At 40.9% G+C, this 12429-nt stretch overlaps 1 protein-coding gene across 4 annotated transcripts in view; it reads left to right on the top strand.

The window, feature by feature from the left end:
• The window catches only part of phldb3 (pleckstrin homology-like domain, family B, member 3), a 39286-nt gene that overhangs the window by 18933 nt on the left and 7924 nt on the right, over positions 1–12429 (top strand). For 3 of the 4 annotated variants that reach the window (XR_015512120.1, XM_087288108.1, XM_087288109.1), the window contains 4 exons: positions 278–445; positions 3049–3159; positions 6532–6633; positions 6709–6790. Coding sequence is in view for 3 of the 4 variants with exons in the window: in XM_087288108.1 (XP_087144234.1) it covers positions 278–445; positions 3049–3159; positions 6532–6633; positions 6709–6790 (463 nt within the window). In the remaining variant the exon portion in view is untranslated. Of the gene's footprint in view, positions 1–277; positions 446–3048; positions 3160–3309; positions 3475–4853; positions 4991–6531; positions 6634–6708; positions 6791–12429 lie in introns of those variants that run through there. The other variant, XM_087288110.1, reaches the window with a different exon arrangement.

Raw genomic sequence — 12429 nt, forward strand, 5'->3', positions numbered from 1 at the left:
AGAAAACATCTAGCCTTATAGTCTGGGGTGAAAGACGTGCCAGACACGAAAGCTTGACAGGCATAGCAGTAACTAAGGAGGGCGGGGCTTAGCGAAGGGTCAATTTACCTCTTGGTATTAGCCAGGCCAAAACCCTTTCTGTTTTAAATCTAGTCTGAATACTCATTTTGCTTTTAACACGACAGTCTTGTTTTAAATAATACATGCTTGTACAGCACTTGGTAAACACTTGTTGTTTTAAAAAACATGTTATAATTAAACATTGAACTGTGTTCAGGAGAAGGATGCTCTGGAGGCCACGCTGCGAGTGTTTGAGGACCTGGAGTTCAGCATTCTGGAGCTGGAGAGCGGAGTCGAAGAAGAGCGAGACGGGGAGGATGGAGAGACGGAAACTGTCATCGAGACAGAAATAACCAGAGTACAACACACACGCAACGCCTCTCAGGTGAGCTCAGATTACCCACAATTCACCACACACATAGTCTTTTAGGGTGCTTTCACACCTGTGAATGGATTCAGTTGTTCTGAAACTGAGATTACAGTTGTTACATTGTTGCTCTTTGCTCTTGGAGCGGTTCGCTTTCACACTGCAAAGTTTCTAATCAGACCAAAAGAACTAAAACAAGTCACGTGTGAGTAAACTCTCCTCACATTGGTCAGAGTGTCAGGGTTTATTTTGCAGCGTCCCGCTCAGCTGTCAGGAGAGGTGGTGGTTTGGTGGTGATTGACAGGGTGCGCGCGCGACGTGTCTGAGGAGAGATGCGGTGGGGAGGGGTGAGAAGGGTGCGCGACGATGCCTATTTGAGGACCGGGAGGGAGACGCGAGATTACCGGGAGATCATCACTCGTTTGCGGGCATCCGGAGACTCGCGAAACTTCCCGCCCTACTCATAATTCTCTCTTCATATAGCCGTAAGCCTATTACATATCCATAAAACACTGTGATATAACCGCGCTCAGATCGGATCGCTTTCTCACTGCAATCAAACCGCTCCAGGGTTCGTTTCAATCTAGCCGAGACCACCTCATTCAAGCGATCTCGGAGCGATTACTTTGGCGCGGAACAGAGCGCGATTGCCCTGTTCACATATGCCAAACGAACCGCGCTAACTGGGCAAACGAGACACGTTCCCAAACAAAAGTGTAGGTGTGAAAGCAGCCTTACACTCCTGCTCTGAAGGATCTGCTGTTTCTGAATGAATGTTTATTGATAAATGAACACTTCACCTGCAGTGCCGGCCTAATATTCACACAGAATCTGAGTTGAGAAGCTGCAAACATGATGTCAAGTGACTTTTGCAAGTGGAATGTTTCAAATTCCTGATTTACTCTGAATGGAGCACTTTATCTTGGCTCTGATTGGCTGTTCTGTGATCAGCTGAGACGCACTGAGCATCTGCGCTAATATACTGCTGACACAACAAACAACAAGAAATCAAGATAATCACATTCAATTCAATTCAGTTTATTTATAAAGCACTTTAAAACAACACAGTTGACCAAAGTGCTGACAACAAAGAGTTAAACAAACTTTAAATGCAAATATATAAACATAAAATGTCCACATCTCACGCTGTGCTAAAAGCCTAATTGAACAAGTGGGGTTTAAGAAGAGATTTAAAAACAGTAATGGAAGAGGCTTGTCTAATATACAACGGCAGCTCATTCTACAATTTTAGTGCAGCCACAGCAAAAGCCCGATCCCCTCTGAGCTTTCGACTGGTCGTGGGCACACCCAGGAGGAGCGGGTCGGCTGACCTGAGCGAACGAGAAGGTGTGTAAACACAGAGCAGCTCAGAGAGGTAAAGGGGTGCAGCGCCATTTAGACACTTAAAAACAAATAAAAGGAACTTAAACATCAGCATTACGATAAGCAGACACTCACAGATTGACGCAGACTCTGAAAGAGACTTTAACACTCTCTGTAAGCGGATTCAACTTATATATTAAATTCATACATGCACAAAAATATTACAGTAAAATATTCAATATTTGTATAACATTTTAATATTATTTAAAATATTCACCATTAAGGGCGAGGCAGTGGTGCAGTAGGTAGTGCTGTCGCCTCACAGCAGAAAGGTCGCTGGTTCAAACCTCGACTCCGTTAACGTTTCTGTGTGGAGTTTGCATGTTCTCCCTGCGTTCGTGTGGGTTTCCTCCGGGTGCTCCGGTTTCCCCCACAGTCCAAACACATGCGGTACAGTTGAATTGGGTAGGCTAAATTGTCCGTAGTGTATGAGTGTGTGTGTGAATGTGTGTGTGGATGATTCCCAGAGATGGGTTGCTGCTGGAAGGGCATCCGCTGCGTAAAAACTTGCTGGATAAGTTGTCGGTTCATTCCGCTGTGGCGACCCTGGATTGTTAAAGGGACTAAGCCGACAAGAAAATTAATGCATGAAGGAATCACCATTAAGATTTCTCAACACATTTCTGCACATAATAGTGTTAATAACTCATCTCTAATAACTGATTTATTTTCTCTTTGTCATGATGACAGTAAATAATATTAGACTAGATATTCTTCAAGACACTTCTATACAGCTTAAAGAGACATTTAAAAGCTTAATTAGGGTAATTAGGCAAGTCATTGTATAACCGTGGCTTGTTCTGGAGACAATCCAAAACTGATACTGCTAATAATAAATAATAATAATAATAAAACTGAGCGGCTAATAATATTGAGCTTAAAATGGCTTCAAAACAATTAAAAACTGCTTTTATTCTAGCCGAAATAAAACAAATAAAACTTTCTCCAGAAGAACAAATATTATAGGAAATACTGTGAAAAAAACATCACATGGGAAATATATTAAACTATTTCTCAGGAAAGTGAATAATATTGTCTTCAGCTGGTGCAGTAGTGTCTGGTGTTGTGTTGTGATGCAGCAGTGTCTGCAGCTGGAGGTGAGAGAGAGAGAGATGCTGCTCATTGACTCAGCTGCTCTTCATGACAGATCTCTGACCTTCATCCTTCACTAATGCATTCACTGAAACACCACTGAACCTGCAGATGATGATGATGATGATGGCTTCGCTGTGTTGCAGGAACGAGTGCAGCATCTGGAGAAGCAGCTGAAGGAGATGGAGAAGGAGAAGGAGAAAACACTGAGCTCCCTCCGGCAGGAGAAGAAAGAGCTGCTGCACAGGACACACCGGGTAAGAGAAGCAGATTTATACTGACTGAACACTTCTGTCTGTCTGTAGTAGAAGTGAAATAGTAAAATGTAAATGCTTATGGGCGTTACGCACAGCAAGTGTTTTTCAACCACACATAAACTTGCAACCTTTGAATGTTAATGTGAACAGAAGTCATTCATTTCCAATGGAGAGCAGTCCGGGAGCTGGCTGGAGTATGCGGGTAAAATCGGATCCGAATTGAGCTGCAGATCTATTGAAATATTTGAACTCCTGCGACTAGACCGCATGCGACCGGCCGACCGGCTGTGATGTATCCCAGTGTTGTCCTAGCAGGTCTGTGCGCGCGAGATGAGGAATAGGAGTTTATTTGGTTATTTTTTTGAATCAGAAAAAGTCTCTAGTTTAATATTCAATACTGAGAGTCCAAACACCGAGGAGCAAATCCATCGATGCGCAGCTCTACGGGTCCCGACGCATGCAAGCCAGTGGCGACAGCGGCGAGGAAAAAACTTCACCAATTGGTGAAAGAAGAATTAAATTACCTGGAGAGAAACCAGGCTCAGTTTGCACGACCATTTCTCCACTGGCCAAACGGCTTGTGCAGAGCTGCAGTCTAGGCGCTGAAGGCTGGAGAACGCTGGATGTCATTCCGCTGTGGCGACCCCAGATTAATAAAGGGACTAAGCTGAAAAGAAAATGTATGAATGAATGAATATATATATATATATATGCACACTTAAAAATCAACAATAAAAACTATTTTACCATTGTATACATTAAACACTATTAATGGCTACAACACAAAAACATTTTTCAGATTTAATAAAATGAAAAAGAAAACTGAAAATGCTATTAATATTAAAAAGAAAATGTTAATAATAAGAATAAAAAAATAAAAGGGATGCGGTGGCGCAGTAGGTAGTGCTGTCGCCTCATAGCAAGAAGGTCGCTGGTTCAAGCCTCGGCTCAGTTGGCGTTTCTGTGTGGAGTTTGCATGTTCTCCCTGCCTTTGCGTGGGTTTCCTCCAGGTGCTCTGGTGTCCCCCACAGTCCAAACACATGCGGTACAGGTGAATTGGGTAGGCTAAATTGTCCGTAGTGTATGAGTGTGTGTATGGATGTTTCCCAGAGATGGGTTGCTGCTGGAAGGGCATCGGCTGCGTAAAAACGAGCTAGATAAGTTGGCGGTTCATTCCGCTGTGGCGACCCCGGATTAATAAAGGTTAAAGACTAAAACATGCTAGAAAGATTATTGCAAATTAATTTAAAACAACTCAAAAGTGCATGCAAAATAATTAGAAAGAAACCTACTTAGAAAAAAGGTTATTAAATTAAAAAAGAACTCAATGCAAAATAAAAATAAACACTAAAACAAAAATACAAAAAACACTTCAAAAATGAAACTTCCATGAACAAGTGAAAAAAATAAGATATTAGTGATTTATTAATTACAATGAAAAAGGAGTTAAATTATTTATTTAATTTATTAAAATTACAAATATGAAAAAAAAAAATAATATATATATATATATATATATATATATATATTTTTTTTTTTTTTTTTTTTTCATATTTGTAATTATATATATATATATATATATATATATATATATATATATATATATATATATATATATATATATATATATATATACAGGTACAGAGTGTAAAATAAAACTGTGCTGGAGGTTTTATATCAGTGTTGTGCTGTAGTGAATCACTGGAGGAGAGGAGGAGGAGAGAGAGAGAGCGAGTAGGAAACTGAAAGAGAGAGAGAGAACAGGGAACAGAAAGAGAGAAACAGACAAGAACAGAAGAAATAGCAGATCAGGTCTAGTACAGCTCTTCTGGTGAGTGTTTCTGCCTCTGTGATATTTTGATATTTTATTTTGCATTAGGTTCTTGTATATAGTAGCACGACGGACTGTCTAGCGTGTGTTCAGTTGCTCACGAGCGCATGTGTGTGAGTCAGCAAGAGTGTGTGTGAGTTCAGTCTTTCTGCTCAGAGCCGGGGCTGTTAGTACTGAGTCAGTAATCAGCAGTGCTCGCTGTGTTTTAGTCATGTGAGTGTTTTTTAAAGTCTACTGAATCTTTATTTTCTGTTTCTGTTTCAGTCATTTTTGGCTGTTTCAATTTAAAAGGAAACCATAAGCTTAATCTAAAGTAGAATAATGTATTAAAAAAGTGAATTTTAATGTCTTTATATTGTGTTTTATTGCGGCTTCATTTATTTTTTGTTAGCTACATTTTGACAGATTTTATTCATGAAAAAATGAAAATCTGCATTACTAAATTACAATAGGAACTTCATGAAAATCAAAATTCTCCTCAAATGTGATGATTCTTATCACTGCTGTTATTATTATTATTATTTATTACTATTAAACATTATGTTCACAGTGTTCTGATGTTGGTTAAAGGCAAATATTAATACTATAATAATTTAAAATACAAATAATGAAAAGACAGACAAAATAACTTCAGGAAAGTTTCAAAAATAAAAAAAATTGAAGAGGAAAAATATCAAAACAAAATCCAAAGTAATATATAATTCTAAAATAAAAAAGTAAATTAAGTAGATAATAGAAATTAAAGTTTTTAAAAATATGAAAAATAAATAATAAAAAATAATAATACATTCAAGTAAAAAAGAAGTGTATATATATACAGTTGTAGTCAGAATTATTCGCCCCCCCTTTTATTTTTAATTTTTATTTTTTTAAATATTTCCCAAATTATGTTTAACAGAGCAAGAAAATGTTCACAGTATGTCTGATCATATTTTTTCTTCTGGAGAAAGTCTTATTTGTTTTATTTTGGCTAGAATAAAAGCAGTTTTTAATTTTTTAAACACCATTTAAAGGACATTATTAGTAGCCCCTTTAAGCTATTTTTTTCGGATAGTCTACAGAACAAACCATCATTATACAATAACTTGCCTAATTACCCTAACCTGCCTAGTTACCCTAATTACCCTAGTGAAGCCTTTAAATGTCACTTTAAGCTGTATAGAAGTGTCTTGAAGAATATCTAGTCTAATATTATTTACTGTCATCATGACAAAGAGAAAATAAATCAGTTATTAGAGATGACTTATTAACACTATTATGAATTGAAATGTGTTGAATAAATCTGCTCTCTGTAAACAGAAATGGGGGAAAAAATAAACGGGGGATAATAATTCTGACTTCAACTGTACGTATAAGTGTGTGTATGTGTGCAAAACTAAGCATGGCATTACACTGTCTGTTTAGAACACAGCCTCCTTACTGTATAAATGTACTTTGTTTTCATTTCAGAAGCAGGTAATATTACAGTGTTTTATGTAGTCAATATTCCACTCAGCATCACTCAGGATGTGTCTGTTACTAAACCTTTTGTGCGTTTGTAGATTTTGAAAGAGAAAAAGCCGCTCACTGATTGGTCCAACATCACCGGCTCCACCCCCTGCATGATGTCACTCAGCCCTCTGACCATTCACAGGGCAGCACAGGTGAGCAAGAGTAATGATGAAGATGATGGTGATGATGATGTTCAGTGATTCTGACACTGGTGATCATGTTGACAGGAGTCTCTGAAGGACTCGTGTAGTTTACCACGCAGACGCAGCTCTCACAGGAAGACCACAGACAGACCCGTGTCTGCGCAAGGTGAGAACAACAACTCTCTAAAGCAGGAGTCACCAATCTCGGTCCTGGAGGGCCGGCGTCCCTTCAGGGTTTAGCTCCAACTTGCCTCAACACACCAGCCTGGATGTTTCAAGTATACCTAGTAAGAGCTTGATCAGCTTGTTCAGGTGTGTTTGATTAGAGTTGGAGCTAAAATCTGCAGGACACCGGTGACCCCTGCTCTAAAGGCTATTCCTCACTGAATACAAATTTTTGTCTGTAAATTTTATACATTAAAAAAAATAATTCTACCTCAAGTTGTATCAGTCAAATTCACACACGATAGCTGCGTCGCAAATCGCATACTTATGCACTATTCTACGCCATTTTGTAGTATAAATAGTGTAAGTAGTGCGTTCACACTGAAAACTCTAATAATAATAAGTGCACTTTAATTACCCTGGATGATGCATTCATTCAGCCGCTAAAGTGAAGTGTGTATTGATGGACACTTCACGCACTCAACGACCGCAGGTTTGCTTACGTAGCGGAAGGGGCGGAGCTATCGGGCGCACATGTTAAATAACTTTATTTGTTTTGGATGGTGAAAGCAAAATTCTCCTACGAAAGTGATTATAGCGCCTCCCGATGGTGAATGCAGGTATTATTTGATAGTTCGGTCGTTTATTTCACTGATTTGGCAACCGTCAAACGTCATCAGGGAAACGGGTTGAATTTCCGCTTATTAGGAAAACATTAGTGGTCCATTTGGGACGACACTACATACATATACTATATTGTTGAGTGTGTAAGTGCATAAGTACAAAGTGCATGAGTGCATAGTGTATAGTGTGCCATTTAGGTCGCAGCTGATCTCCGAAAGTTTTCTCCGTCATTAAAAAATTCAGAAAAAAAAAATTCAGAAAAAGAATTTTGACAGGTGTTTTGACAATAACTGGCCACCGTACAAGCAAAAGGCTAATATATATATATATAAGCAAATTATGGAATATTTGAGCAATATTACTCGAGTGGCAGTGCGGTATGGCTGTATATAGGCACTGCTGGGCACTGCTTTAGCCGTGTCGCGGCTTCGAGCAGCACATCCATTGCCTCAGTCAAAGATTATTCAGTGTGCGTGGTTATTAGTGTCAGTGTACAAGCTCGGCACTTGAAACTAGCACACAGTTGGCTGTAAAATAGAGGTCTGCATTCCGAATAAAGCGCGGGAGCGGCCGATAACCGGTTTAATTTGGGACGGGAGCGGGCTGTCTAGCAAAATTGCTCCCGACTCCCGAGCGAGGACGCTTATGTTTGTGTGTAAATGAAATAGCGCGATGCTGTGTTTAGCTTGTTTGTTGCTGTGTGTGTGTGTGGATGTATGTGTGTGGCATGCGCGAATGAGAGGTGTGTGTGTGCGAATGAGAGAGAGAGCTTTGCCTGTGTGTGTGCGCTTGGTGCTTGTGTGTGTGTGTGTGTGTGTGTGTGTGTTAATGCGCGTGCGCGAATGAGAAATAGAGAGAGAGAGCTTTCTCTATGTGTGTGTGCTTGGTGCTATGTGTGTGTGTGTTTATACAGACAGCTTGTTATAGGCTGTCTGGACTCTGTATAGCTGGGTGGTATTCGCTTTTGTTCTCCCCCCGCTCTTTGGCTGGATCGGGCGCGGCGGGTAGAAAACGGGGCGGGTCGGGCAGCGGGCGAGAGAGGGATTCAAAGTTTGGTCCCGCGCAGATCTCTACTGTAAAACTATACAGAGACACAAATGATTTTGTACTCTCTGCTTGGTCTGTGTCCGAGTCGTACATGTATCCTAGCTTAGCTTCTCCCTGTCTGCCTGTCTGATGTACACACAGAGCGTGGGAGCTCCGCCCCCTTGTTACAATTGGCGGCAAGCCGAAACTAATTTTCATGTGAAGCAACACACCCCTAAAACAACGAGCTGTGTACACACCCACAACATGACACTTTTATAACACATTATAATAAACACATCTGAACTGTGTGTTGAACTGAACCTGAACTGGCACACTCAGAACAACCAGAATATTAATATTAAATCAGAAAAAGTGGTGATTTATGTGCCCTTTAAATTTAACATTATGATATCTGCAGAAACCCTGTTAATATTCTGTGTCAGTTGGAAGTACATCAACATACTGAAATAAATGCCTCTGCAGCTTCCGGGTCATGTGGAGTTTAGCACAGTGCAGTTTTGCATTGTCATCTGGACAGAGAAATACTCATGTACGTGTGGACGTGGCCTGAAACACTCACTCAAATCAGCTTTCAGAGCAGACTGTTGAGAAACAGCTCAACGGCGGAGCGTGTCGCAGCAGATTTGTCTGTGTAAAGGTGTGCCGTGTTTCTGGAAAAGCCTGTAAATCCGCCTGCTGTGCTTTTGTTTGTCTCATATTCCCGACAGTGGTTTATCTGTCAGAACAGCACAGTCTTACACACCGGTGACTCAGACATCATACTAATATCACAGATAATGATTGATGGACTGAATGTGACTTTTATGTCACTTCCTGTTTGATTCCAACCTTTAGAAAATACGGATGGAGGAGAATTAGAGGTGGGGATGTGCAGTACTGGGAAATTGTGCGATATTCATTCATTCATTTCCTTCAGCTTAGTCCCTTTATTAATCCAGGATCGCCACAGCGGAATGAACCGCCAACTTATCCAGCACATGTTTTATGCTCCGGATGCCTTCCAGTTGCAACCCAGTATTGGGAAGCACCCATACACACTCATTCACACACACACACACTACAGTCAATTTAGCATACCCCAGGCATGTCCAAACTCAGTCCTGGAGGTCCAGTGTCCTGCAAAGTTTAGTTCCAACCCCAATCAGACACACCTGGGCTAGCTAATCAAGCTCTCACTAGGCTTTCTAGAAACATCCATGCAGGTGTGTTGAGGCAAGATGGAGATCAAATCTGCAGGACACCAGCCCTCCAGGACCGAGTTTGGACATCCCTGGCCTACCCAATTGTGGGGGAAACTGGAGCACCCGGAGGAAACCCACACGAACACAGGGAGAACATGCAAACTCCACATAGAAACGCCAACTGACCCAGCCGAGGCTCGAACCAGCGACCTTCTTGCTGTGAAGCGACAGCACTACCTACTGCGCCACTGTGTTGCCGACTATTTCAATAACTTATCTTAAATATTTCCTAGTATTTTAAATATATTCAGCATTTTTTTCTATGAAGATATGCTAAATTATTTGCAGACAATATAAATGATTGTAAAATAAATGTGAACCATAAGACGAAATGATTTATGAAATGAAACAAAGCTAATTATATTAGAAAAAGGGGCGACGCAGTGGCGCAGTAGGTAGTGCTGTCGCCTTACAGCAAGAAGGTCACTGGTTAGAGCCTCGTTTGCGTGGGTTTCCTCCGGGTGCTCCGGTTTCCCCCACAGTCCAAACACATGCGGTACAGGTGAATTGGGTAGGCTAAATTGTCCGTAGTGTATGAGTGTGAATGTGTGTGTGTGTTGATGTTTCCCAGAGATCCGCTGCGTAAAAACGTGCTGGATAAGTTGTCGGTTCATTCCGCTGTGGCGACCCCGGATTAATAAAGGGGGTAAGCCGACAAGAAAAGGAATGAATATTAGAAGGAGCTCTTTTATTTAAGGACATATTAAACAATATTCTAAACATTAAAATAACTGAAAGAGCTCATACACTTGTTTGGAAGTTGTGTTGTTAAAGGTAAAGCTAGCTTTTGTTGCATATTGTAAATGTTTTGACACGGTGTGTGCCTTTTGCAAGCAAAATGTGTCATGTTGACCATGAGTGCCGCTGTTTAGGCCTGTGTGTTCACTGTTCTGAACATGTGGAGTTGACGTCTGCATCAAAGCAAACAAGAAAAACTGTAATACAGATTAAAAAATATTATTAACCAAACCAAAAAAAGAGAAATCAACATTTTCAGCAGTTTTGTTTCCCGTTGACGTCTGCTGTACAGTAAAAATGAAAATAAATTCAAAGGAAATCCAGCATGATTGCGTAAACTGAGCTTTTCTCTCTCAATTGACGACTGTTCCATCTATCCCTCTAAACAGGTTAAGAGTCTGGGTGTCATCCTTGACACCCTATCGTTTAATTCTCATGTCAATAACATCACCCGGTCTGCTTACTTCCACCTACACAACATTAACCGTCTCCGCTCTTCTCTTACCCCTTACACCACTGCTGTTCTCGTTCATAGCCGTGTCACATCTCATTTAGATTACTGCAACTCTCTTCTCTTTGGTCTCACTCATAAATCTCTCCGTAAGCTTCAGTTGGTCCAGAACTCAGCTGCCCGTATCATCACCATCACCCTTCTTCTCATCACATCACCCCTGTCCTGCAGCAGCTTCACTGGTCACCTGTTCATTTTCCAATTGACTTTAAAATCTTGATGTTAACATTCAAAGCCATCCACAGTCTCTCCCCTCCATATTTGTCTGCCCTCATCCACATTTCTGTTCCTTCTCGCACCCTGCCATCTTCTTCCTCCCTCCACTTGTCTGTTCCCTCTTCTCGCCTTTCAACTATGGGCATCAGAGCCTTCAGCCGCTCTGCTCTGCAGCTTTGTAACTCATTACCACCTGCCATCAGAAACACTGACCCCCTCACACTGCTCAAATCAAAACTCAAAACCCACTTATATAAGATGGATTTTAATACTTCATTTTATTTGCACTATTGCTGTGTATGTTTTATTATTTCTCTTGTTGATTGAACGGTGTCCTTGAGTTGCTAGAAAGGCGCCTTTAAAGGGCCATGAAAGCCCCTCGTTTCAGCAGGCTGTTTTCACACCTCTACTTTGGGAAAAAGTCAGAAAAGTGGGCGTGTCCAGCTCTGTTTGGGGGGGAGTGTCGGAGGAAGAAAAGTGGGATGGTGTGGGAGTGTCTATTTGGGCACGCGCGAGTTTCAGAGTCAAAATACACACACACACACACAGGAGAAAGTGATGGTGTTTAACCTACATGGACATCTGTAGTCGAATTATTTGCCAAATTATTAAATGGTGGATTTTAACTGCAGTTTGGCTCTTTCATTCAGGGAATTCATTCATGGTCCTCGCGACAAACGAGATATTTGATTGGAGGAGCTGCTCTAAGCGTGTATTTTTCATGCAATGTTTGATACCGCACGGCGAATGAGAGGAACAAAAACCCTCAGCATTTCCCGGAAACTTAGATGCACACGGCAGGTAGCGTCAGAAAGTTATTCCGATCACTAAATGCGGTGAAAACCCTACACGAGGTTAAAGTTTGGTTGTGGTGCTAACGTGTTTACACTCGGTGCAATGGTGCACTTTACTGCAGCAAACTATAAAAGCAACACTTCACGCTTGTTTCGCCAACACAACGTGGCGTCTCTGTCGTCTAAACACTGTGACAGTAATGAATATTAATGAAGTTGCACAATAGAGCGCGCTGATTGGTTAGAACCAAGCTTTACTCATGCATTAATGCATCACACTGTAAGACGTAATAAGACACACTCTGGCACAGACGTCCAGTCTGCACGCTGGAATACACGCTATTATGTCATGACCGTGACGCAGCTTCAAAAATTTGTTTCAAACCGGAAGTACCAATTTGCTTGAAATAACGCAAAAACAACCAATTTACACTTTTTAGTGAAATATAGGCGTCCTAATAGTGTT

Source organism: Danio rerio, chromosome 16 (assembly GCF_052040795.2).
Source record: "Danio rerio strain M-AB ecotype USA chromosome 16, GRCz13ab, whole genome shotgun sequence".
Lineage (NCBI taxonomy): Eukaryota > Metazoa > Chordata > Actinopteri > Cypriniformes > Danionidae > Danio > Danio rerio.